Raw genomic sequence first — 24,445 nt, forward strand, 5'->3', positions numbered from 1 at the left:
TTTTTAAGTGTGTAGAAGGGAACTGAGACAAAAAGTTTGAGAATTTCTGGTCTAGGGAAAGAAGTATAGAGAAGCAAGGGCAGAGAGCTAAATGGAAAAGGGGATTCATCAAGTATATCTCTTATTCTCAACTGTCTACCTCCCAATCGTTCAAGTTCACTAGGTTCCTTATCTTTTCCTCCATTCTACATTTTATCATCACCATGGCTAACTTTAATATCACCTTGGATAACTTATCTTGAGCCCTCATTTCAAAACTTCTCCAATAGTCTTTCAGTGATCTTCACTTCTGCTGTCATCCACCTACTGCCATGACTAATCATTGAACCATGGCATCACTTGGAGCATCTGAAAGCTCATTGACTATCACTGCCTTCCTTCCATTTCTCTGAGTGACTTCATCATGACCTTCCTCTCCCTTTTCTACAAGCGCAACATTCTGTCAAGGTCTCACTTTCTTCCTTATCTACCTTAACTAAACCCCTTGGAGGCCTCACTTCAACTACTCTTAACCAACACACTCACAATCTTCCATCCTTTGTCTTATCGTTACACCTGCAAATCTTCAACTTTGGATCGGTGCAACCACCTGCCTTCTTTCCTTTGTGTTATTTCCTGAGAGCTGCAGGAGAAAAATCACATAACCGTGCATACTGGTGCCATTCATGGTCCAATTTGGGTAATTGAAATTCATTGTTAAGTTCCCAATAATGGCTTGGAAACTTTACTACTCTCCTCAAACCTTCTAACCCATCTCTAGCCAGTTTTCTCTTGATTCTTTTTTTTTTTCACATCTTTATTGGAGTATAATTGCTGTACAATGGTGTGTTAGTTTCTGCTTTATAACAAAGTGAATCAGCTATACATATATCCCCATATCTCTTGATCTTCTAGTGACTTCTCAACTCTTGTTTATTCTCACCTTCCCTCAGTTAATCCTCTCATTTATTTCCCTTCCTCTTCTCACTTCACCATTATTCTCTACTACCTCACCTCACATTTCTCTCCTCAGCCTCCCCATTTTGCCATTTCTACCCTTTGTACCTCATCCTTTTTTTCCTCTGAGAAAGTTAAGCTGGCATCTAATGGCTTATAATGAAAATTCTAGGGGAAAAAATCAATTCATATCATAAAGCTGAACTTTATTTATGGAGGTCTCACTTGTAAGAGTCTGTTAACCTCATCTGTAGGTCTTTTTTGTAGGAATTTGGGGATTTAGAATTCCCAGTCATGTCCTAGAGATATGGTGAGCCAACCTGTTTGGAATGCTTGATGTGATTTGGTTATAAGCTTCTTGTATATCAGTTCCATGTATCTTTTACTAATACTTTGCTGACTCATAATTATTGGTGAACTGATTTTTTATTTTTTCTTTAACCTTTATTTTAATTATAAAAGGCAAGATAATTCTTTTTACCTGGATTTTAATTGCTATGAACATTTATTGGAAAGTTAAGGATGAAGGCTTAAATGTAAGGGATGTGTGTGCGCACGTGTGTGTGTAGAAAGAGAAATTATCTTTATTTTTCAAAATCTGTATTATATAAAACTTGGAATGCTAAATCATGTTTTCCCTTATTTATAGGCTGTTGGTATAACTTACGGGAATCTGCAGACACTTTCTGATAAATCTGCCATGGTCACAAAGTCCTTAGAATACCTTGGTGAAATATTAAAATATATAAAACCTTATTTGGGAAAAAAAATTTCCAGTGCAGGTCTGCAGCTGACTTATACGATGATGGGTATGTATTCCTGACATTATTAAAGCTTCCCTAGGTTGAGCCTATAGTATCGTGATGGATAGGAATATACTAACATACTAGCTAAATCACTGCTGTCTGTACAGTCTTAAGAATGATCTGAAAGACAGTGATTTAGTTTAAAATAATTCATGTTGGCTTTCAAGTGTATCTCTGTCTTGCCCCACCTCCTTTCAGAACTTTTCTTGTTATGCTTGGTTAATATTAAAATTAATTATGATCAATACAGAAAATATACCAACTCCAGTTTGCTACCAATAGTCTATTGTGAATCACTAACATTGCGAATGCCTGCATAATTAAAATGGACCTTTTTTCAGTACTTACCTATGCTTCGTTAGAATTTAAAACATCAGAAAGCCATCACTTTCTTCTGTTTTTATGGTCTGCTCTGTATGAAGGAGGTCAGAAAAGGATTTTTTACAGCACTAAAGTTACATATGCTTCAAATCTTGTTTCTCACGATACTATGCTTTCTTCTTTCAGAAAGAATGTGTCTGTTCTATAACAACAGAGTTCATTCTTCTTTAGGAAGTCAGTAATTTGAATATCTTTGTTCACTAAAACCATGTTGCTAACCAAAAATAGGGACTGGATAAAGGGAAATGAGAAGGATTTCCTTAGATGTTTTTATACAGAATTTAAGTTTTTTTTTTTTTCTCTGTGGCCAAAACCTTATATCTGTTCCCTTTGATCTTGTGAACATATGAATAAACCTGATTTGAGCTGTCTGAAACCTTTTATCTTTGTTGTGAAAGATAAAGGAGAATGTGAAAATGTGTAAATATGGATGATGTAGAATGTAGTGAAAGCAATAGTAGCAATTCGGTCATTTTAATTTTAAAGAAACAAATGAGAATTTATTATAAATTTAATTTAGTAAGATGTAGATTAACATGTATTTCAGCATTTAAGCTTTTTTTTTTTAATATCTTTATTGGAGTATAATTGCTTTTCAGTGGTGTGTTAGTTTCTGCTTTATAACAAAGTGAATCAGCTATACATATACATATAGCCCCATATCTCTTCCCTCTTGCGTCTCCTTCCCTCCCACCCTCCCTATCCCACCCCTCTAGGTGGTCACAAAGCACAGAGCTAATCTCCCTGTGCTATGCGGCTGCTTCCCACTAGCTATTGGTTTTACATTTGGTAGTGTATATATGGCCATGCCACTCTCTCACTTTGTCCCAGCCTACCCCTTCCCCTCCCCATGTCCTCAAGTCCATTCTCTAGTAGGTCTGCGTCTTTATTCCCGTCTTGCCACTAGGTTCTTCATGACCTTTTTTTTTTTTTTTTTTTTGATTCCATATATATGTGTTAGCATACGGTATTTGTTGTTCTCCTTCTGACCTACTTCACTCTGTATGACAGACTCTAGGTCCATAGCATTTAAGCTTATAATTTATTAGTTGCTATTAGATTTTTGCTAAGCTAAATGTATGATTTCAGAAGTATGTCTGTATTTTACAAAATATGTGATTGTCTTATCAGGAGCTGCAAAATCATTTGGATTGGTGATACATAGACCCGGGACAAAATTCTCCTTATGAAGAATTGAGGGCCTTCTTTGTTTTGTTATATGGTTGATTTTTTGATTTAGTGGCAGGTGGATACTGTATTCTTTCCCTTTGTCTAGATCTCAGAGACTGGGAAAAGAGTACACTGCTACAGTGTTACCCGTTTAGTCTGCAGAAATTTGGAACAGATAATTTACTGTCTTATACATGTACAAAGTTTAGAACAAAATAGAGAAAGAGCAAATATAAACTTTTGAGAGTTATAACCTCTTCTAGGTGTGCTGGGGTTGGGATATCACATCCACCTGAGGGAAAGAGAGCTAACCACGGAAACACTGTGCTTTGCTCTCCTGGCTGGTTCCTCCCTGAGGATGCCTCTGCTGTTCGCTTGCAAGGCCGCTAGTGGGAGGTGCGAACTGTTGACAAAACCCCTCCAGATTAAGGTGTCTGGGGTCTTCACTGTAGCTAGGTGATTTCTGAGAAAGCAGGATTGATCTCTCAGTAGTATCTTCCACTTTCCTCCTGTTTATATCTTTTTTTTTTCCCCCCTCATTCTTTATATCTCTAATTTTCCTGTTTCCATGCCTTTCCTTTTGATCATCCTTCTTTCTTGGGATCATTCATCCCCTTTGGTCTTTGTAACTGAAATTCTACCCATGATCCTTCAGGGTCCAGCCCCGGAAGACCTGCTCTCCCTGACTGTGCTTCATCTGTCCTTCTGCTCTGACATTTTTTGTAGTTTACCACTTATTATAATTATCTGTGTACTTGGTGTGCCCCTACGAAAATTTAAACTTGCTTATGGTTAGTGGCCGTATCTTTAGAACTTTTTATTCCCGTAGTCATATTGTATTTTGGACAAATAAGAACATTTAGTGAGTGTATGTGAGGCACTCGATTGGGAACTGAGGATACAATGGTTAAAGAGCTTCTCCATTGTAGAAGATGGCATATACTAAATAAATATTTCTGGAACTTAATAATTTTATAAACCTAGCTAATAGTACATAATGCATTTTGTAATGTTGCTAAATGAGCAAAGTTACTTTCTAACTATAAATACATCTAAAAATATATACTGTAATGATCCCAATTCTCTTTTTTTTAAGGCGTAGTGTATACATAGAGTAGAAAATAAGTTAATACATAAGAATTCTAGTGTGGCTCTCTTTCAATTGTGGGAGTATGTTCCCCACAATTTTTCTCTATTTTCAGCTTTATCAGTAAATAAGTAATAGTTTATAGCCAGGAAAAATACTAGGTTTCTTACGGAGCTACTCTGTGTATTTAAACCTTTCTCAAAGTTTTTTTACTTAAAAATTTTCTTTTTCTTTGCATTTTTAATTCCCTACACACCCGAACGTTCTTTGCTGAAACTTTCAAAGTAGGGGCTTAATGTTGCAGTAAAACAAATGTGTCATCTCTACTTTCTCTGAACTCATAAAACTTAAGGTCTTCAGCAAAGTGTTTTAACCATTGCACAAGATAAAATACAAGGGTAGATGATGCATTTTGGGTTGGAAGGTCCTTGCTCTTTATAAGTTAATACCTGTGTGACACTTAAGAGGGATATGAATCATTTCAGATGTTGGTGGTGATGGCAGTTCGTCTTACTGGTATACTAATGTTGCTTAGAATGTGAGCTTTTCTTACATTGCTGTCATTCTCAAATTTTTCACTCACTGGAAGAATGAGAAGCAAGCATTATTTAAAATATTGCTAAGTGAGCATTGTGTTTCTTTATGATTGATTATTGTATTTCCTTTTACAACAGAAGATTAATGTTGCTGTTTGTTGTTCTTAGAAGTGATTATTAGTTGGGTTCTTCTTTTTTTAAACATCTGTATATCCTTCTATAAGCATATTTTTGTTTTCCTTCAGAGCTTGAATTTTAAACTTTTTGTTTTATGGAAGTGACTTTGAATTTTATCATCTTTTTTGCTTTTCTAAGATGGAATAAAATATAAAATTTTATGCAGCACATGTACCATTGCTGTTTGGACAAGTGCTTAATAATCTCCTTTTAAATTCACATTTTTCAGTAAAGGAGGCCTCAATTGCAGTAATATACTCTAAAGGGAAGTATATATCTGCTCTTAATTACTTTATTAAACAAAAGGTGCTCATTTGATAAGTTTTACTATCATTAAATGTAGCAATTGACAGACTCCCATCATCAAAGAAACCATAATATATTTCATGTAGTAAAGAAGTCTGTTTCTCTTCTTTTGAATCAAAATTTAAATTCATTTTTTGCTCATGTTAAATAACTGAAACTTATAAAAACTGAAGTTCCAGGAGGTTAAGTGATTGCTTCAAGATGTTACAGCTAATCTTTTTTCCTGCTTTAACAATTAAATTTAGTTATACCTCTTCTTGTTGCAAACTGGGTTGAGACAGCCTGTAAATTAAATGTAAAATATGAAGAAATAAGGGTATCAATAAAATGGAGAGTAGCATGATGAAGCCCAGGGAAAAGTGAATATATACATAAAAGCATAATATAGGATCTTACAGTGTTCTTAAAGTTGAACTGTAAATTTGCCTCTGAGTTTCCTAGCAACCAAAGCAAAAAGAGAGATCTGGTTAATTGCAACATTCAATCTATATATTCACATAATGTATAACCACACATTGTGTGTATGTTTTAAATGCCAGTTGCTCAGGAAATGTATGTTTTTCTTGGCCCAGAACTCAGAGAGTTATCTCTTTAGCGAAATACTTGGCATAAGTCTTTTGACTCTTAATACATGTTTCTTCCTATTGCCAACTTTAACTTGGTCCTATGTGTTATAAATATACTTTTTTTTAGTGGAAAGACAAAATTTTCTGGTTAGAAGATAACCATAATTTCTCTTACTGCTCTTCTGTGTTAGGAACTCTTGTTAAATCATGGGCACAGATCTTTGCCACCTCTAAAGCCCAAAAATTACTATTCCGGATCATAGACTGTTTACTGCTGCCACATACAGTATTACAGCAAGAGAAGGAGCTGCCCGCACCTATGTTGACTGCAATTCAGAAGAGTCTTCCTTTGTATCTCCAGGTATAGTAAGTGTGCCTACTTAAAAGTTAAAAAAAAAAAATTGACACCTGCCTTAAAACAGTTTACTAATTGCAGATATCAAAACCATACATTGTAATCCTAATGTACATGTGTGATGTTGCACTTCCATTGAACAGGTTTAAAATTCCTTTTGGTTTGGTCTCTGAATACAAAGATGGAAGAGGCAAAAGCTCCACCCTCAAGAAACTTAAAGTTGAGAGAAGAGACCAACCATCAGAGACACTCCCAGCAGTGTGCTCAGTATTTTCCTTAGAGGCCTCAGCTATCCGTCAGCCAGACTGGGATGAGGAGATGCAAGAGAAGATAGCTGTAGTAAAGGATATTAGGTATTAAAGAGCACTGTGGGTAGGAGTTGAAGGACTGTTCCTGTCAGAGGGAACAGCATGTACAGGGCATAAGCTATAAGAAAACATGACACATGGGGAAAAAGCAAATAATTCTGGTGTGGCTGGAGGCTCATACAGGAGGGGCCACATAGTGAAGGGTTTTGTGTGGCATACTAAGAAGTTTGGACTTGTTCTTGTAACACATGGGGACTGTTGATGGATTTTGGGCAAAAAAGTGGGAGTGACATATCATATTTACACTTTTAGAAAGGTGTTTCTGGTCAACGTTTAGGTTGGTGTAGAGATTAGATTGGAGACTTGGAAGGTAGTGAGTAGTTCATTATCTGAAGGTTTTGAACTAAGGCACTGGGTATACAGGTGCACAGCAGATTTTAGAAACATTTAGGATCTCCAGTCACAAAGTTGCCGAGTATGAGTGTTGTAGAGTAACAGAAATAGAATACTTCCTAGATTCCATGGTGGCTGCTTATGTCAATAACAGTGTGGAGTGCTTGCTCCATGTGGCCCTCTGAAACCAAAATAGTCCACTTAATAAGAATTCTTATAAACTTCCTAAGTTGAAAATTTTGGTAAATTATCCATTTGGCAGAACTGACTTGGAGCTATATCTTTAATTTCTTAAAGGTATAAGCTCTCCTCTTCAGAATTTTTTTAAAAGTATCCATTTATTACTTTATCTTCTTCTGATATAACATGTTTTTCCTCAAACAGAGCTTTTCCTCTTCTTCATCTGTCTTCTGTAGGGGTGGGAGAGTCCATTGGTTTTTTTGGTTTTTTTTTTTTCAATTGTTATTCAAGTGCTTATGTTTTTAACAGCTCTGTGCTATTTTTCATTAGAAATAAACTTTAAAAATCTCCTATTGGGTAAATACCATTTATAGTTAAAATGGAGACATGACACTCATTTCTGATTATTTCTCTGGAAAAACCACATTGTGAATCACAAAGTACCAAATTATAAATGAACTTTTAGAGCATAATTTGTTGCTCTGTTGGTGATTATTTAGTAAAATGCAATATTTAGTAATATTAGCAGAAAAAAATTTTATTTCTCAGGGTGTCGGTTTGTTTGTGAGTATGAAATACTGCAGTCCATATGAAAGTATCTCATTAACTTCTATATAAATGGAAGGAATTAAATCAGCAGACATATAACAAGACATTGTGAGTTCTGTATGACCTTGATCAAACTCTTAACTTCTCTAAACCTCAATTTCTCCAGCTGTAAAATCAGAGACAAAATAACACTAAGTCAGTGGGGCTGTTTTTTGAAAAATTTAAATGGAATAATGAATATAAAGCATGTGGCACAGTGCCTGACATATAAAAACCTCAAAATAAATTGTCATTATTCTGAGTCTTAATCTTCTGCATTTCTCTCCTTTTGTTATTTTTTAAAAATTTATCACGTTTCTTAACATTGAAAATTTTTAGCATAAATTTTATAGTCTTACTCAGACAAAATGACCAGTACCATAAGTTTAAAAATAGACTAAAATGTATTTTATAACTTTGTAGTACATATATATGTAGCTGATGAGTGTGGTGGTGAAATTTTCTAAAGATGAGAGGCAGAAGGAAGCTTCATCTGTCTTCCTACTCTTCTCCCCTGCCTCCTCTGGGTGTGCCCCCAATACACATATGCTTGGTTAGGTACCACTGCATAGGTGTTACCCAAGCTCATCTGCTCCCTGAGCTTCATACAAACATTACCTGTTGATGATGGAAGTTGTTCTTGTTGATTGTAATAAGTTACAAATTCTGATATAAATGTTTGGGACAAAATTAGTAACTTCCTAAATTTTTTTTTTAACTTTACCTTTTAGCATTTCTCTCTCTTTTTTTTTTTCTCCTGTAGGGCATGTGTATCGTGTGTTGTCAGTCTCAAAATCCAAATGCCTATTTGACTCAGTTACTAGGGAATGTTATTGAACAGTATATCGGGCGGTTTCTTCCAGCTTCACCACATGTTTTAGGTCTTGGACAACATCCTGTTTTGTTGGCATTGAGAAACTCAGCCACTGTTCCACCGATGTCATCTCTAAAGAAATGCGTTGTACAAGTCATAAGGTACATCTAAATATTAAAAATAGGTGGTATTTACAATTTATTATTCTCTATAAAAAAATAACAAAGTGTCTCAAAAGTATTGGCATCCCTTAGGATACTGAGCTTAGAAACTTTTTTTTCCTGAGAAGCATTATCTAAGAATTTACCAGAATGACTTGTCAGCCTGAGACAGTGCTCTTTATATTGCTTGTTTTCTCTATGAAGCTATTATTTTTCTTATATACATCCCAAAGGTATATATATTTTTTTCATCAGATAAACACTAATTGTATTTTGTACTGTACAAAATGAAGTAATTGTATTTTATAAAAGATGGTTAAGTGAAAAGATAAATGCTAATATGAAAAAAGAAGCAATATGAAGTCCTATTTTTGTTAGTCTACTCTGTCTTAATAACTCAGTTTATTATTAGACAGATGAATCAATGAAACTTCTTAGGTTTTCTACTAAACTCCAATATCTTTTAACTATAACAGTAGAAATTATCTTTTTTTTTTTATCTTCATGAGGTATTTAGCTTCACGTGAAATTAGTTTTTAAACTTTAAGATGCTGTGGTGATATAGATTATTCTTGTCTAGTTTTTTTTCCTGTGTTTTTAATGATCTGGTAGCATTAATGTCCTGATATTATCCATCACCTCACATGACAGAATCCCATGTCTAAGATCTGTTCTCCCTTCTGAGCTTTTCTGTGTGTTGCTAGTGTTCTGTTACTCAGGTTTGAAAGCTTTATATTCTTTGTTCCCTCCCCTTTTCCAGCCTTTGGCAAATGATTGTTTCCTTCCCTTTTCACATGTCTTTTCTCTTATCACATTATACCTGGACTATTGCCAGTGTCCTAACTACTTTCACTATCTCTTGTCTTTGCTTCCAGTCCCACCTAAACAATTCCCCCAGATTACTTTTCCTAAAATATTGTTCCAGTATGACACTTCCCTGCCTTCAAACCTTTATTCACTCTTTTTTCACCTGTGGAATAAACTCCATACTCCTTAGCTCTCCGTGATCTGTCACTTAACTTTTCCAAATGTAATACATATGGCATCATATATTGATACAAGCCCTAATGAGATGGGTTTAATTATCACCCCCCAAAATGCTTTACATCTCCCTACATCACAGCTTTGTTCATACCATTTTCTCCATTAAAATGCCATCCCTCTGGGCTAAACACTACCTAGACTTTATGAGACCTACACCTAATATCTCAGTGTACCATGATGCTTCTTTCCTTCTTCTGGAGTCACGTGCTCTTTATGATTCAATTCACAGAATCATGATATTTTTGCCTGACTTGTATCTGAATTTCCAACAATATTATAGTACGCTACCACTGTGTTTGAGACATTGCATAGGTAATTTTAGTACAAACCAAATGACAAGTGCTGAAGTGAAATCAAATCCTTAAGGTCTTAAAGTCGTTAAAGCCCAGTGTTTAGGATCTTGGCTGCTTTCCTTGACTTTCCTATTTACTTTGTATACAGTAAAAATGTTTTTCTTATGATTTCTAGCTGAAGACCTAAACATGTAACAATTCATTTTTCTGTTTTTTTAAACACTCAGGAAAGAAATAGAGATTGCCTCCTATGACTTCCTCTATTCCAAGCTTTTCTACTCCTGGAGTTCCCCATCTTAGGACCCCTTCTACTGAATTCCTAAGAATTCTGGGATTATCTTTCAAAGCACCTGTCACACTGTATTATAATTGTCCTTTTTTTTTTTTAATCTAACTTTTCCACTGGACAGTGAACCCCATGCTTTCAGAAACCATATTTTACACTCTTGTTCTTAGACTTGTACCTGGCACACCATGTACTAAATAAATGTTTTTTCTAGGCGTTGGGAATTCATTATTAAACAAAACAGATAAAAAGCCCTTGCCCCTCAAAGAATGAATGAATTTTGTAATATGTAATGTTTGTTGGAAGTCATTGTATAGAGTAGAAATGATGAAGGCATAGTTCTGCCCTTAAGGAATTTATAATCTTTAGTGATTTCTATGCCCCATTTTGGCAAATTATTATTGCTTTGCAAGTATATTTAGATGTCTAGCTTAGATTTAGCTATATCTGACACTTATTCATATTGTCTTGACTTTTTAGAAACTGAACAATTTTCACTTTCATTTATTCACTTAAAAAAAGTACACTGAACACATTATGAGCTGAGACCTGTTCTAAGAGGTAGAGACACAAAAATGAATCAGATAAATTATCTTTATGACCTCTGTTGAGTTCGAATGCTAAAAATTGTCCTGCTTTAAGAGACGATATTAAATCCTAAATTACCTCTCTGATTCTTTTACTTCATAAGAGAAGGAAGGAGGTAGGCTGGAATGAGAAGATGATTTCTAGTATAGTCCTCTTATTTATTTGGAAAAATAAGACCCCCTTTCAAATCCCTAAATAAATAAATATGAGGAGAGAATCTTTACACAAATTTGACATTAGAGGAAATGTTGCATCATTGAGGAGCTGATAGAGGAGATCAAGCTTATATTAGAAAGTTAGATTTTGTTTAGATTTTGATTAAGTGTATTAAGTATATTTTAAGACCAGGTTGCTTTATATTTTGTTTGTATCTGTATTCTGCTTTGGCCCTTATAGCACGCCAAAAGGATGTGCAGTCATTGCTTCAAAAATCTTAGGTTTGAAGAAAACATGGTAAAATATACATACTATTTAAAAATTGTGTTTTACTAATTTGGGAGCTAAAATAGGCCAGTTTCTTTAAAGTGTATGACATTTGATTCTGCTCTATTAAAACTTTAAAGAGAAGGAAAAATACAATTGTGCTTCTTTTCAGGAAATCCTACTTTGAGTTTAAAGGATCCTTGCTCCCTCCTCGCTTAGCATCCATTCTGGCCTTCATCCTCCACCTTGTTAAGGAAACTAACATTGATGTTTCCGAGGTTGAACTACTCCTCCCTGGAGTATTAAAATGCTTGGTGTTGGTCAGTGAACCTCAAGGTTAGTTCGTTTACGAGTCTGTGTTTGTTATACTTTTATGTTCACAAATTAAGAGTGTATTCTTTCCTATCAGTTAAATCAACAGTTATATAATGGTTATTTTAGATTATGTTTAAAATATATGGTTATATTTAAAATATATGGTTATTTTATATCAGTTTGATTATATCATGGCTAAAGAACAAACTCTAGCCAATAGCTGAGGTTGGGCATGATAAAATGATTAAAAAGTGACATGTTTCAGTCTAGTTCGGTTTTATTTTTTTTTTTCTCCCAGACAAATAGTTTAAGTTTATTTAATTTTTGTTCAATCAGACTCCAGTATTAAATGCAACTTATTAAATATCAAGTGGTGAAGGGTCAGCATACTTTCTCCTGTTCAGGTTTCTGCTGGAATATGTAAGCTGATCTCTGGGCAAACCTGTAAGGATCCATTGATCCGTTTGTTTTCAGTCTCGTCAGCCTTACTGCCAGTGATGGCTTTAAAATGTTACGTATTTAGTCCCCCCTGTGAGTAGCATGCTTTAATAAGCTTATTGGGAATATGCAGAATAGTGGCTATAGTTCTATCCTGAAGGGGTTTTTAGTATAAATAGGATGGGGTGAGTGTGTGTGTGTGTGTGTGTGTTTGTGCATTTGTCATTATAATGTGATTGTTTGGGGCAGGCTTCTCACATGCTTCTACCTAAGTACTTCTAACTACTGTGATAATTGAGTACAGTGTATATCCTAAAGAATATGAGGGCAGAAAAGTGGTAGCTGAAAGCTCAAACAGCTCTTTGAAATGTTTTGTTTTATCTAAAAAATTTATGCATATTTTGTTTTAATCCACATTATTTTGATGTTTAAAATGTTCATCTCTGCTTCCAAGCTTGCTTTTGTGAAAAATGTTGTATTATGTTAATATAAAATACCCTTACTTGATAGTAACACCTCTTCAGTGAAGAATATCCAGAGATAGACCCCAGACTCTTCTTTAGAAATTTTACCTTCTTTGAAAATGTTTGCATACTTCTAATTTCAGTGAAAGCCTGTTGTATTATACAGTACAAAATTTGAGACAGAGCAGACAGTATAGCATTTTAATTAGCCCCTTGTTTCATTGAGAGTAATATTTATCATGCAGGAGATCAGGGTTTGGGAGGGGAATTTTGCTGCTCATCTCTAGCTAGTGGTGCATCGTGTGTTCCAAATAGAAGGCATACAGAATGCTCTGTCTCCACATGGCCGTCTTTGTAAGCTGAAGAAACAGTGTTAAACACAGGTTTGTGTGATTGGCTCAGAGAAAATTCTGACTCTCCTTGTCGTCTCAGTGTTTAGAAGGACAGTGTGTAAAATCGTAGAAAGGTAGTGTTACTAAATGACACAGCAGTTCCATTCCTAGATACATGTCCAAGAGTATTTTAAACATATGTCCACTCAAAATACCTGTATATCAGAGCTTGATGAGTTCCACTTCCAGCATGACAACATGAGGAGCTCTGCAGCCCTGCTCCCCAGAAAAACTGGTGAAAATTATTTAAAAGAGAGCATTTAAATTCTCTGGAAATGGTCCTGAGGGTACAAAACAAATGGAGAAACATTATTTAAGAAAATATACTGAAGCTTGGTAGGAACAGCAAGTCTTTGATATTTGAACCAAGACTACTCCCTTCTCTCCTCCTAGCTCAGTAAGATAAGATGGAAACTCTGGTAAATTTAGACTGGTAAATTAAATAACTAGAGTTCCGTCTCCCCACAGCTCCCAGTAGGAGGGCTGTCTTCCTGTGAGAGGCAGGATATCAGTGTTTCTCATTCTGCCTCCGAGCTACCTGATGGTAAGGCTGTATTCCAGGGGAGTGTGGGTGAGAAGTGGGGCCTTCATTCTTCCCTTCAGCCCCCACTCGTGGGATGGGTACACTATACTGAGTATGGCACCAATGAGAATACTGGGGCATTGATTGTCCTTGCTCCAGCTTAGAGGTGGAGATTCTATGCCAAGACGACCTGTGGCTAATACCCCTCCTTCCAGAAGCATTCAGCACCTAAAGTGGGTATGTCACTCAGAAAGTAGTGGACACCATGGTCCCTGTACCCAGCACCAGAGCTACACCTCTGAGTTTTGCCTGGGAATGGGAGAAAACCATAGGATAGAGAACTCTGAATCTCTCCCAAAGGAACTGACTGCATTTGCAACAAAGTGTGAAAAAGTTCAAGCTTGAGGGTGCTGTCAAAAACAGTGGAGTTTGTGGTTGAAAGGCAATAGGTGAGAGAATGATAGATTTATTGGAGGTATAAGCAGATGGTTGCACAGTTCTGTGATTATACTAAAAACCATTGAATTGTACATGTTAAATGGGTGAATTGTATAGTATATAAATTATATGACAATAAAGCAGTTATTTTTTAAAAAAACTAAAAAAGGATAACCCAGTTTTTTAAGAAACGCTCAGTTCAATTAATGAAATAAAGATGACAGATTTTTTTTTAAGAAACCCTGTACACTAATGCTCGTTGCAGTGTTATCCATAATACCCCAAAATGGAAACAACCCAAATGTCCATCAACTAATGAATTGATAAACAAGATGAAGTAAATCCATACAGTGGAATATTATTCAACCATGAAAAGGATTGAAGTACTAACAAATTCTGTAACATGGATGAATCTCAAAACATTATGCTGGATGAACTTCCTTCAAGATGGCAGAAGAGTAAGACGTGGAGATCACCTTCCTCCCCACAAATACATCAGAAATACACCTACATGTGGAACAACTCCTACAGAACACCTACTGAACTCTGGCAGAAGACCTCAGACCTCCCAAAAGGCAAGAAACTCCCCATGTACCTGGATAGGGCAAAAGAAAAAAGAAAAAACAGAGACAAAAGAATAGGGATGGGACCTGCACCAGTGGCAGGGAGCTGTGAAGGAGGAAAGGTTTCCACACACTAGGAAGCCCCTTCACGGGCAGAGACTGTGGGTGGCGGAGTGGGGGAACTTCAGAGCCACGGAGGAGAGCGCAGCAACAGGGGTGCAGAGGGCAAAGCGGAGAGATTCCCGCACAGAGGATCAGTGCCGACCAGCACTCACCAGCCCGAGAGGCTTATCTGCTCACCCGCTGGGACGGGCGGGGGCTGGAAACTGAGGCTCCGGCTTCAGTCGGATCCCAGGGAGAGTCCTGGGGTTGGCTGCGTGAACACAGCCTGAAGGGGCTAGTGTGCCACGGCTAGCCGGGAGGGAGTCCGGGAAAAAGTCTGAACCTGCTGAAGAGGCAAGAGACTTTTTCTTGCCTCTTTGTTTCCTGGTGCGCGAGGAGAGGGGATTCAGAGCGCCGCCTAAACGAGCTCCAGAGATGGGCGCGAGCTGCCCGTCTTGCCACAACTATAGAAAGCCCTCGCGCAGAAACGAAGACCCAACAGAGCCAAAAAATAAGTAAATTAATTAATAAAAAAAAAATTCTCTAGAAGGGATCAATAGCAGAATAACTGAGGCAGAAGAATGGATAAGTGACCTGGAAGATAAAATAGTGGAAATACCTACTGCAGAGCAGAAAAAAGAAAACAGAATGAAAAGAATTGAGGACAGTCTCAGAAACCTCTGGGACAATATTAAACACACCAACATTCGAATTATAGGGGTCCCAGAAGAAGAAGAGAAAAAGAAAGGGACTGAGAAAATATTTGAAGAGATTATACTTGAAAACTTCCCTAATATGGGAAAGGAAATAGTTAATCAAGTCCAGGAAGCACAGAGAGTCCCATACAGGATAAATCCAAGGAGAAACACGCCAGGACACATATTAATCAAACTATCAAAAATAAAATACAAAGAAAAAATATTAAAAGCAGCAAGGGAAAAACAGCACATAACATACAAGGGAATCCCCATAAGGTTAACATCTGATCTTTCAGCAGAAACTCTGCAAGCCAGAAGGGAGTGGCAGGACATATTTAAAGTGATGAAAGGCAAAAGCCTACAACCAAGATTACTCTATCCAGCAAGGATCTCATTCAGATTTGACGGAGATATTAAAACCTTTACAGACAAGCAAAAGCTAAGAGAATTCAGCACAACGAAATCAGCTTTACAACAAATGCTAAAGGAGCTTCTCTAGTCAGGAAACAAAAGAGAAGGAAAAGACCTACAATAACAAACCCCAAACAATTAAGAAAATGGTAATAGGAACATACATATCGATAATTACCTTAAATGCAAATGGATTAAATGCTCCAACCAAAAGACATAGACTAGCTGAATGGATACAAAAACAAGGCCCGTATATATGCTGTCTACAAGAGACCCACTTCAGACCTAGGGACACATACAGAGTGAAACTCAGGGGATGGAAGAAGATATTCCATGCAAATGGAAATCAAAAGAAAGCTGGAGTAGCAATTCTCATATCAGACAAAATAGACTTTAAAACAAAGACTATTACAAGAGACAGGACACTGCATAATGATCAAGGGATCAATCCAAGAAGAAGATATAACAATTGTAAATATTTATACACCCAACATAGGAGCACCTCAATACATAAGGCAAAGGCTAACAGCCATAAAAGGGGAAATCGACAGTAACACAATCATAGTAGGGGACTTTAACACCCCACTTTCACCAATGGAAAGATCATCCAAAATGAAAATAAATAAGGAAACACAAGCTTTAAATGATACATTAAACAAGATGGACTTAATTGATATTTATAGGACCTTCCATCCAAAAACAACAGAATACACTTTCTTCTCAAGTGCTCATGGAACATTCTCCAGGATAAATCATATCTTGGGTCACAAATCAAGCCTTGGTAAATTTAAGAAAATTGAAATCGTATCAAGTATCTTTTCTGACCACAATGCTATGAGACTAGATATCAATTACAGGAAAAAATCTGTAAAAGATACAAACACATGGACGCCTAACAATATGCTACTTAATAACCAAGAGATCACTGAAGAAATCAAAGAGGAAATCAAAAAATACCTAGAAACAAATGACAATGAAAACACGATGACCCAAAACCTATGGGATGCAGCAAAAGCAGTTCTAATAGGGAAGTTTATAGCAATACACTCCTACCTTAAGAAACATCTCAAATAAACAACTTAACCTTACACCTAAAGTAACTAGAGAAAGAAGAACAAAAACCCCCAAAGTTAGCAGAACGAAAGAAATCATAAAGATCAGATCGAAATAAATGAAAAAGAAATGAAGGAAACAGTGGTAAAGATCAATAAAACTAAAAGCTGGTTCCTTGAGAAGATAAACAAAATTGATCATTAGCCAGACTCATCAAGAAAAAACGGAGAAGACTCAAATCAATAGAATTAGAAATGAAAAAGGGGAAGTAACAACTGACACTGCAGAAATACAAAGGATCATGAGAGATTACTACAAGCAACTATATGCCAATAAAATGGACAACCTGGAAGAAATGGACAAATTCTTAGAAATGCACAAGCTTCCGAGACTGAACTAGGAGGAAATAGAAAATATGAACAGACCAGTCACAAGCACTGAAATTGAAACTGTGATTAAAAATCTTCCAACAAACAAAAGCCCAGGACCAGATGGCTTCACAGGCGAATTCTATCAAACATTTAGAGAAGAGCTAACAGCTATCCTTCTCAAACTCTTCCAAAATATAGCAGAGGGAGGAACACTCCCAAACTCATTCTACGAGGCCACCATCACCCTGATACCAAAACCAGACAAAGATGGCACTAAAAAAGAATACTACAGACAATATCACTGATGAACATAGATGCAAAAATCCTCAGCAAAATACTAGCAAACAGAATCCAACAGCACATTAAAAGGATCATACACCATGATCAAGTGGGGTTTATCCCAGGAATGCAAGGATTCTTCATTATACGCAAATCAATCAATGTGATACACCATTTTAACAAATTGAAGGGGGAAAACCATATGATCATCTCAATAGATGCAGAGAAAGCTTTTGACAAAATTCAACACCCATTTATGATCAAAACCCTCCAGAAAGTAGGCATAGCAGGAACTTAACAAAATAAGGCCATGGATGACAAACCCACAGCCAACATTGTCCTCAGTGGTGAAAAACTGAAACCATTTCCACTAAGATCAGAAACAAGACAAGGTTGCCCATTCTCACCACTGTTATTCAACATAGTTTTGGAATTTTTAGCCACAGCAATCAGAGAAGAAAAAGAAATAAAAGGAATACAAATCAGAAAAGAAGAAGTAAAGCTGTCACTGTTTGCAGATGACATGATACTGTACATAGAGAATCCTAAAGATGCTACCAGAAAACTACTAGAGCTAATCAATGAATTTGGTAAAGTAGCAGTATTCAAAATTAATGCACAGCAATCTCTTGCATTCCTATACACTAATGATGAAAAATCTGAAAGTGAAATTAAGAAAACACTCCCATTTACCATTGCAACAAAAAGAATAAAATATCTAGGAATAAACCTACCTAAGGAGACAAAAGACCTGTATGCAGAAAATTATAAGACACTGATGAAAGAAATTAAAGGTGATACAAATAGATGGAGAGATATACCATGTTCTTGGATTGGAAGAATCAACATTGTGAAAATGACTATACTACCCAAGCAATCTACAGATTCAATGCAATCCCTATCAAACTACCACTGACATTTTTCACAGAACTAGAACAAAGAATTTCACAATTTGTATGGAAACATAAAAGACCCCAAATAGCCAAAGCAATCTTGAGAACGAAAAACGGAGCTGGAGGAATAGGCTCCCTGACTTCAGACTATACTACAAAGCTACAGTAATCAAGACAGTATGGTACTGGCACAAAAACAGAAATATAGATCAATGGAACAGGATAGAAAGCCCAGAGAGAAACCCACGCGCATATGGTCACCTTATCTTTGATAAAGGAGGCAAGAATATACAATGGAGAAAAGACAGCCTCTTCAATAAGTGATGCTGGGGATACTGGACCAGCTACCTGTAAAAGAATGAAATTAGAACACTCTCTAACACCATACACAAAAATAAACTCAAAATAGATTAAAGACCTAAATGTAAGGCCAGACAGTATCAAAGTCTTAGAGGAAACCATAGGCAGAACACTCTATGACATAAATCACAGCAAGATCCTTTTTGACCCACCTCCTAGAGAAATGGAAATAAAAACAAAAATAAACAAATGGGACCTAATGAAAGTTAAAAGCTTTTGCACAGCAAAGGAAACCATAAACAAGACAAAAAGACAACCCTCAGAATGGGAGAACATATTTGCAAATGAAGCAGCTGACAAAGGATTAATCCCCAAAATTTACAAGCAGCTCATGCAGCTCAATATCAAAAAAAAAAATCCAAAAATGGGCAGAAGACCTAAATAGACATTTCTCCAAAGAAGATATACAGATTGCCAACAAACACATGAAAGAATGCTCAACATCACTAATCATTAGAGAAACGCAAATCAAAACTACAATGGGGTATCGCCTCACACCGGTCAGAATGGCCATCATCAAAAAAATCTACAAACAATAAATGCTGGAGAGGGTGTGGAGAAAAGGGAACCCTCATACACTGTTGGTGGGAATGTAAATTGATACAGCCATTATGGAGAACAGTATGAAGGTTCCTTAAAAAACTAAAAATAGAACTACCATACGACCCAGCAACCCACTACTGGGCATATACCCTGAGAAAACCATAATTCAAAAAGAGTCATGTACCACAATGTTCATTGCAGCTCTATTTACAATAGCCAGGACATGGAAGCAACCTAAGTGTCCATCAACAGATGAATGGATAAAGAAGATGTTGCACATATATACAATGGAATATTACTCAGCCATAAAAAGAAATGAAATTAATTTATTCGTAGTGAGGTGGATGGACCTAGAGTCTGTCATACAGAGTGAAGTAAGTCAGAAGGAGAGCAAAAAATACCGTATGCTAACACATATATATGGAGTCTAAAAAAAAAAAAGTCATGAAGAACCTAGGGGCAAGATGGGAATAAAGACGCCGACCTACTGGAGGATGGACTTGAGGATATGGGGAGGCGGAAGGGTAAGCTGGGACAAAGTGAGAGAGTGGTAGTGTATATATGGACATATATACACTACCTAATGTAAAATAGATAGCTAGTGGGAAGCAGTCGCGTAGCACAGGGAGATCAGCTCGTTGCTTTGTGACCAGCTGGAAGGGTGGGATAGGGAGGGTGGAAGGGAGGGAGACGCAAGAGGGAAGAGATACGGGGATATAAGTATATGTATAACTGATTCATTTTGTTTTAAAGCAGAAACTAACACACCATTTGTAAAGCAATTATACTCCAATAAAAATGTTTTAAAAAAAAAGTGTATGAACTTCCAGTTATAGGATGAATAAGGTCTGAGAATCTAATGGATAGGTTAGAAACTATAGTTGATGTTAACACTGCATTGTATAATCAAAAGTAAATAAATAGATAAATAAATAAAAATTTGTAAGTGAAAAAAAAACAAAAACAAAAAAACATTATGCTGAGTGAAAAGAAGGCAGTCACATAAGACCACATGTTGTATGATTCCATCTATATGAAATTCCCAGAATAGACAATCCGTAGAGACAGATAGTAGATCAGTGCCTCCAGGGACTGGGGGAGGAAGAAAATGGGGAAAGATTGCTAATAGGTGTAAGGTTTTGGGGGGAGGTGATGAAAATGTTCTGAAATTAGATAGTGGTGATAACTTCACAGTTCTTATGAATATACTAAAAACCAATGAGTTGTACACTTCAAAAGGTTGGTTTTTATGTGTGAATTATACCTCAATAAAGCTGTTATTTTTAAAAAACAATGCTTACTGTTAATACTTTGTGAAGGCTGTTTCTTCATGTTCTGGTACTTTTTCCACAGAAGAACTTGTGGGTTTTTTGTTTTTTTCAAGAAAACATCTTTAAAAAGAAACAGTTTTACTGGCTTTAGAATTGCATCTAATATGAGAACTTATTTGCTCAATAAAGACAAGTATGCTATATCTTCCTTATCCACTATTATCATGCTATGGAAAACATTATCTGCTACTTCATTTTAATTAATTTAACTTCATGTGCATCACATGTTTTGTACTCTTGGCATAGTGGATTACAGTTTCTGAAATTTTCCTTGTTCTTAGAGAAAGTAATTTTTTCCCCAGCTACTCATATTTAATGTTCCAAAAACAGCATAACAAAAATGTATTAGCACTTGGAACATGGTGAATTTTCTACATTCTTTGTTGATTTTTTTGTTGTTGTTGCCGTTTTTATGTACAAGTGCACAGTTGTAAAGGATTTGGTTAAATACTGAAAGAACATAAATGTTCTTTTTGTAACTTTGCTCTCTTTCAAAATGAAATTAGCATCACAAATAGTTGATTTTATATATATATATTGCTAATTTAAGTGAAGGTAAACTGTTAGTTTCTAATTTTCTACATATATGTTTGGTAGTGGGAGGAATATGCTTATGAATTTAAAAAATCAACCTGCTTGTCTCTAAATCAGCTGAATTATTAAAGGTTATCTTTAATCAGTATGTAACAGTGCTTGCAAGGTTAGGATACTGGAGTGTTTTTGAATATGGGTTCTTTTCTAACAGAAAGACTTAACCTTCACATGTGTTTTTTCAGTTACAGGGTTGTAAAAAATAGACTGTTAAGTGTTTTATATTTTCTTAAAATGGAAGATAGGGAGACTTTAGAACAAAACAAAAGCTCATAACTATTTCGCTTTGAAAAATAACAAAAAAGCATGTAGATACTTTAAGAAAACAACATGTTTTTCTAAATCTAGAGTGCTCATAAAAATGAGGATCCAGATGGTCAAATCAGACAAAATGTGTAATGCTGTAAATTTTCCTCCTAGTTAAAAGGCTGGCCACCGAGAACCTGCAATACATGGTCAAAGCATGCCAAGTGGGGTCAGGAGGAGAACCTGCCGCCCAGCTGACTTCTGTGTTTAGGTAACTGGAAAATATGCCAACTGGCAAGAAGACTCTTGCCAGCCATTTGACAGCCAACATGTTTTTTAAATAACTAATTATCCAAAACATAATGTGTTACTACTTGTTTGTAGTTTCATTTATTGTATTTTTGGCAGTAGTTTTGCTATGTTGTGTTGTTTTATTAAAAAATAAAAGTACCAAGGAGAAAGATAAGTGAGCTAACTTAAAATTACCTGAGAATTTAGTAAGGAAGATTCTTGCATGTGTTTAAGAGGAAAAAGTGGGAAACGTGAGTCATGATGACAGGTGTACAGGCTTTGGAGCTGCTAAACATGCTACTCACGATCCACTGTGGAAGTGCCTGTCACTGGTTTTCCTACTCACTTTAGATGCTGTGGACCCAGAAAGCTCCATTGTATGTAATTGTGAAGCATAGACTTTGTAGATCTTTTGTTCCTCCACAAGAATAACTGCAACTTGAGAAACATTTTCTGTTTTGTTTTTATTTTCCTGCCTTGCACCATATAGAGTCTTATGCTTTCTGTTAGGGCAGTACTTTTAAGTATTTCTTTCTCACAGTTTCTACCAGTTCACCTTTATTTCATGTATCTCTACCCTAGCACTACCATGATAAATAGTTTGGGTCCATTTCCTTCATTCTATGTTAGATTTTTGATTCCTCAGTTTTCTTTCTCATCACATAGTTGGCACTTGTCAGTTGTTTACAGTTTATTTAAATTGTGATCATTTGAAATAAATACTGGATTTATGAAAACTGTAAAGCCCTAAGAGAGGAGGAAGGATTTTTTTATATGAACAAAGATTGCATGTTTGTTAAGTACAATTTATTGAGCTAGGTGACTTTTATTTTCTTGGGGGGAGAGAGTGGAAATTTTAGTATTAAAATATATAATTCTTATTAATAAAAGGTTTTCTATGGGTCTAAAGTCTCTTGATCAGTTAAGGAATATAAAAATTATTTCAAATAACTTGCTTTCCTCATAGAAATATTGTTTGATTTATCTACAGATAGCAATAACTAAAAGATATACAAAATAACTAGGAAACTGGACTCTTCACTGTTTTAGTCTCTTCTACATCCTTACCACCTAGATTTCAGCATGCACACTATAGCAAAAAAGTCCCTGAGATTAGATTTTTCCCCCTTATTCTTCCTCCTGGGATTCCAGCTCTTTCCTTTCCCTCCTAATGCCGCCACTCTGGTCACAGCTCATACTGAAGCCATTTCTGTTCTTTATTTTCAAGTGTTAAATAGTGTTCATATGGCATCTAAATCCTTACGGTAATCTTACATGAAATGATCTTTCTTGTGTTCAGGTTACAGCTTGTTGCCATACAGATACCAGCCCAAGGAATTGCCCCAGAAGTAATTCTAAGTAACTTGTTTTACTTTCAGGAAATTTATCGAGGATTATGGTATGAGATATGATTATCAGATTTACAGCATTTTAGAAACAGTAGCAGCATTGGACCAACAGGTTGTTATCCACTTGATTTCTACCCTTACTCAATCTCTGAAGAGTTCAGAGCGGAAATGGGGCCTTGGCAGAAATATTGCACAAAGGTATGTTTGATAATTTGATTATATCCTTTCGGACAATGATTATGAAATCTAGATTCATTTTCTAGAGATGGCCTATTTTCCGCTTATAAAAATTTGGAGTGTGTTCCAGTGAATAAGATTAGTGACTCAACTAGATAATATGGGTTTTGGTCAGAAATAGATCAAGGTTTTTTTTTTTTAATAGATTACAACCCAGCTGAAGATAATGCTGGACTGTTCAGAGTAATGAAACATGGCGGGGGTGTATAAGTCTGTATTTCCTAAAGAAATTGTTTTAGAAGGGTCAGTACTCATACTATAATTCATATGTCCAAAAGTAGTATGTTAAAGAATCAAAGTACTTTAATCAGATCGTGTATGGTGTGTATAGACAAGTAGACATTCAGGCAGGCTCAGTTTGTAAAGACTTAAATGAAAAATAATGGAAAAGGTAGTAAATATATATCTGTCTTCTTTTCTTTTTTCTTTACAGGGAAGCCTATAGCAAACTTTTATCTCACCTAGGACAAGTGGGACAAGATGAGATACAGAGACTAAAAGATGATAATATTGAATCTATTTTGTGATTCATCCTCAATGTTAATTATAACTATTATCTAAAGTCACTTTGCACCATTCTGACTCCTACTTTTAATTAATTGTATAATGTTCTGTTAAAAATACTTTCTAGGATTTTTTCCTTTCATATCTGTAAGTATAAAGTATATAAATAAGGAAATAAAAGTTAATTAAATGTTATAGGAGCTTTGGAACTTGGTAAAACTGCATTCTATTTTGAAGAGGATTTAGTGAAACTAAAGAAACTTTTCCTAGCTGGGAGTGTTATTTGTGTATGTCTAAGCAGGTTTGTACTGGTTGATCCATGGCCATTTTACTGCAATGTGACTTTCTGCCTTGTGAGTAATTTATTTCTGTTTTGTTTTTGTTTTCTTATGAGTTATATTTTATTATGATACTATTTCAAATTACCTGGCTGCCCTATGCTGGGGTTTTTTTTTGGAGGGGTGGTCAGGAGATAGAACTGTATATTTGTTATCCTTTTTTATACTATGCGTGAGGCAAGTTAATAAAATCCTTACAAAGCACACTTAACTCTATGAGGAATGAGACTGAATCTGGCTAAATGATTATACAGATAATATGTATTTTTTTTTAACTTGGACCAACAGTGTTTATATCAATACTTGGGTTCCAACAG

General features: G+C 35.8%; 1 protein-coding gene across 5 annotated transcripts in view; it reads left to right on the plus strand.

Moving 5' to 3' along the window:
- Positions 1–23,981, plus strand: part of MMS22L (MMS22 like, DNA repair protein) — a 140,839-nt gene extending 116,858 nt beyond the window's left edge. For 3 of the 5 annotated variants that reach the window (XM_082475093.1, XM_082475095.1, XM_082475094.1), the window contains 7 exons: positions 1,586–1,745; positions 6,157–6,326; positions 8,553–8,764; positions 11,571–11,734; positions 21,584–21,680; positions 23,080–23,247; positions 23,720–23,981. In XM_082475093.1, coding sequence (XP_082331219.1) covers positions 1,586–1,745; positions 6,157–6,326; positions 8,553–8,764; positions 11,571–11,734; positions 21,584–21,680; positions 23,080–23,247; positions 23,720–23,813 — 1,065 coding nt within the window. In that variant the 3' untranslated portion in view covers positions 23,814–23,981. Of the gene's footprint in view, positions 1–1,585; positions 1,746–6,156; positions 6,332–6,463; positions 7,821–8,552; positions 8,765–11,570; positions 11,735–21,583; positions 21,681–23,079; positions 23,248–23,719 lie in introns of those variants that run through there. The other 2 variants (XM_082475096.1, XM_082475097.1) reach the window with 2 other exon arrangements.
- Positions 23,982–24,445: the final 464 nt, after the last annotated feature.

The sequence above is a fragment of the Balaenoptera physalus genome (genome assembly GCF_965194825.1).
Source record: "Balaenoptera physalus genome assembly, chromosome: 9".
NCBI lineage: Eukaryota > Metazoa > Chordata > Mammalia > Artiodactyla > Balaenopteridae > Balaenoptera > Balaenoptera physalus.